This window comes from Zingiber officinale, chromosome 4B (genome assembly GCF_018446385.1).
Source record: "Zingiber officinale cultivar Zhangliang chromosome 4B, Zo_v1.1, whole genome shotgun sequence".
Lineage (NCBI taxonomy): Eukaryota > Viridiplantae > Streptophyta > Magnoliopsida > Zingiberales > Zingiberaceae > Zingiber > Zingiber officinale.
In genome coordinates this window covers 130331023-130334644 of record NC_055993.1, presented here as the reverse complement: position 1 = coordinate 130334644, position 3622 = coordinate 130331023, and the positions used below count along the sequence as shown (strand labels likewise).

The window sequence follows — 3622 nt, the reverse complement described above, 5'->3', positions numbered from 1 at the left end:
TTATAAAATTTTCAAACTCTCTGGATTTAATATTATCCTCTCTCTCGATTTAATATTATCCTGAATGAGATTTAAATCTTCATTATTTGGTAAATCCGGCCGTCCCACCTCTCAGCTCTCACCCCTTGAATATATACCTTATATACCGTTTAATTTCCATATATGGAGGGCTGGCGCAAAGCTAATCCGATCCGTGCACATCACGATTCCTATAAATAGGGGCTCGATTCCTTCCACCTTGCCACCCATTGACTCAGAGAAGAATTAATATAATGGCTCCAACGTTAGCGTCCTTAGTAGCTATTTTTTCCTGCATGGCTCTCTGCAGCCTGATGAGAGCTTCTGCAGCATCTAAGCTCCGAGTTGGGTTCTACGCCCAAACTTGCCCCAGGGCCGAAGCCCTCGTCAGGGAAGCCTTCGATGACGCTGTCAGGAAGACCGACGATATCGGCGCAGACCTTCTAAGGATGCATTTCCACGACTGTTTTGTCAGAGTCAGTATATTAATTAATTAATTAATTATAAATGTTATACTTAAGTTTCTGATCGTATTCAATTGATGGAGCTGCAGGGGTGCGATGGATCGGTTCTCATAGCTTCGGCGAACGGGAACACGGCGGAGAAGGACGCGGACATCAACCAAACCTTCGAGGAAGAAGCGTTCCAAGTCGTCGATAATGCAAAGGCCAGCCTGGAAGCTGCCTGCCCCGGCGTCGTCTCCTGCGCCGACATTCTCGCCTACGTTGCCCGAGACAGCGTTGCACACGTAAGTGTGTGTGTATATACATATATAATATACAATAAAAGCATGCATGAATTTGCTAGCTAGCTCGAATTAACAATCTCTTGATGTTTAAATGGATGGATATATTATATTGCAGTATGGAGGAGGTTTCTACGATGTTCCTGCTGGAAGAAGAGACGGGAGGATTTCGTTGGCAACCGATACGTCTGAGAATATCCCTCGTCACAATTTCACACTCGATCAACTCACTCGAGTCTTCGCCAGGAAAGGGTTGACCCAATCCGAGATGATCACCCTCTCAGGTATAGCCGTATATATAGGTATTGATTGATTAGTAGTCGCGCGCTATTAATTAATTAATTAATTAATTAATTTGAAGAATTAATGAATATTATATATTGTTTTAGTTAATTTTGTATATATATGTTTAATAAACTGGTCGGTCGATCAGGAGCACACACCATTGGCATCGCTCACTGCCCTGCCTTCACCGAAAGGCTTTATAACTTCAACAGCAGCTCGGGAGTCGACCCGACGCTGGACCCGGCGTACGCGGTTCAGCTGCAGCAGCAATGCCCGACGGCGGCGAGCAACACCGAGGTGCCGATGGACCTGCCGAGCGAGCTCGGGTTCGACAACAGCTACTACAAGGGCATCTTGAGGAACAGGGGGCTCTTCACGTCGGACCAGACGCTGGTGTCCACGCCGGCCGCGGCAGCGCAGGTGAAACTGTTCGCGCGCAACTCGGCCGTCTTCAAGAGTAGATTTGCTGCGGCGATGGTGAGGATGGGCAGCATCGGCGTGCTGACGGGGAGCAACGGAGAGATACGCTCCAACTGCCGAGCGCCCAACTGAATCCAGTTGACCTTATAATTTATGAATAAGGTACTAAAAAAATACTTAAAAGAATAAATAAGATGATTAACTTTGACTGTGTGTATATATTATATTATGCTTCCAATTTTTCGCAATATAATCAACAGGGAATGCCGTCTATCCCAAATTTCGTGGCATTATTTATCCAATCATCATTACAAATTAAATCCTCTGTTCACGTAATCTCAATCCATAATCTTCAAACATGATTATCGATTTACGATTTAGAACAACCGTCTGTCTGTTAAGATAATTTGATGATTTTAAATTATTATTTATGTATTTTAAATATATTTAAAAATTTATAAATTCTTGACTCCCGATTACCCCTAGAGTAGGAAAGAGAATAACTGGATCCACGATTAATAAAATAACTCCGTCACCACATGGACTCTAATGTCAAAGACTTGAAAGTCATTAACAGAATAATAATTTCATCTATTGAAAATTCTTTTTTGTTTACTTGGAGCTGCTCTTTTTGTTTAAAAACCTATTTTAAATATTTCTAAGATCAAAACTCTCGTTTAAATTATTTTGAAAATTTCTCAAAATTCTTATCTAAAATAGTTTGAAATTCCTTATACAGAAATTCTTGAAAAAGCTTACATTAATAATTGTTTACCTAGAAAGTGTTATTTTCCAAAGTACTTTTCAAATCTTTCCTTGCAAAAAATAAATACAAATATTTTGAAAATTGTTTTAAAACTACTTTCAAAGATGTTTTGATAAATTTTTAATAACTATTTTAGCATATTTAAAAACTTACCTTAAAAATATCTTGGACTTTAAAGTTACTTTTGCAAAAGTTAACTTTCAAAATCTAGTATACTCTTTCAAAATCTTCCTTGCAAAATTTTGAAACTCTTTCAAAATATATGTTTTGAGGAATTAAATGTTATTTTAAGTCCTTTATAAACTACTTTAAGCACTTTCACAAATATTTTCAAAAAGCTTTGAACAGATTGATAAAACCTTTTGTCAAAGTTAACAATTTCCCTAATCTCCCTCCTGTAATGATCCTGAAAGTAGTTTTGTGCTACAAAAATTTTTATTTCCTTCATGATTTCTTTACTTCATAATTTTTTAACATCTATTGATTCATTTTTTTACTTATATTTTTTTTATGAATGTCAAAGAGGGAGGGTTAGGGCTTAAGTTAGAAAATAAATAAAATCAAAATAACTTAACTCTAAAAATGATCAAGAGAAAAAAAAAACTATCTTATTTTTGTTGCTTCTCTTAAAATCATTTTTGTTGTTTATTTGTCATATATTTTACCTAACTTAATTCAGGTTGTCATTGCATCAAAAAGAGGAAAATTATTGGTACAATTTTCACTAACGGTCTAACTCAAGTTTTGATGAATGACAAGTGAGTTAAGTTAGGTGTTTTGTGATCTAATTGCTTTACCGAGTGTGCAAGAATTGACAAGTCTGAAGGATTGAACAACAAGATGAAATCCAGCTAAGTCCATGGGATCGGATAACTGGTACGAAGTCTAGATAGGTCAACGGGTGGATAGGATATCTGGCAAAAAGTCCGATTAGGTCCTCGGGACCGGACAACCGGTAGAAATCTAGTTGGGTCTACGGACCGGACAGCTGGAATGAAGACCTAGTGGGCTAAGAGACTAGTTAGCCGACTGTAAGTTGGCAAGTAAAGGTAAGTCACTAGAGGAAAGTGACTCTGAGACGACGTGCCCCAGTTGAGAGACAATAACGTCGGTCCAGGTTAGGTCCATTTTGGATCCTTAATCTGAGACCTTGACTAGTTCTTAGTCCTGAGAGGACAAAAGCTAATTACTACTTCTTATTTTGACTGTGCTAACTTTGTTTTGTAGGTTTGATGTTTTAATTTTGGACTAACACAATTTATAGAGCAAAAGGAGCAAAAAGCCTTTGGATGAACAATACTCGAAGGCAGCTTCATGCATTGGAAGGCGCCTTCACACTATTCATGGAAGGCGCCTTCCAAGAGATAAACTTTGGACATTGTCGCAGA

At 38.3% G+C, this 3622-nt stretch overlaps 1 protein-coding gene across 1 annotated transcript; it reads left to right on the top strand.

Moving 5' to 3' along the window:
* Nucleotides 1-314: 314 nt before the first annotated feature.
* LOC121978689 (peroxidase 5-like) lies at nt 315-1648 on the top strand. Its single transcript, XM_042530996.1, has 4 exons — nt 315-494; nt 572-766; nt 882-1047; nt 1197-1648. The coding sequence occupies exons 1-4, from the start codon at nt 315-317 to the stop codon at nt 1598-1600; spliced, it is 945 nt and encodes a 314-aa protein (XP_042386930.1). The 3' UTR covers nt 1601-1648.
* Nucleotides 1649-3622: the final 1974 nt, after the last annotated feature.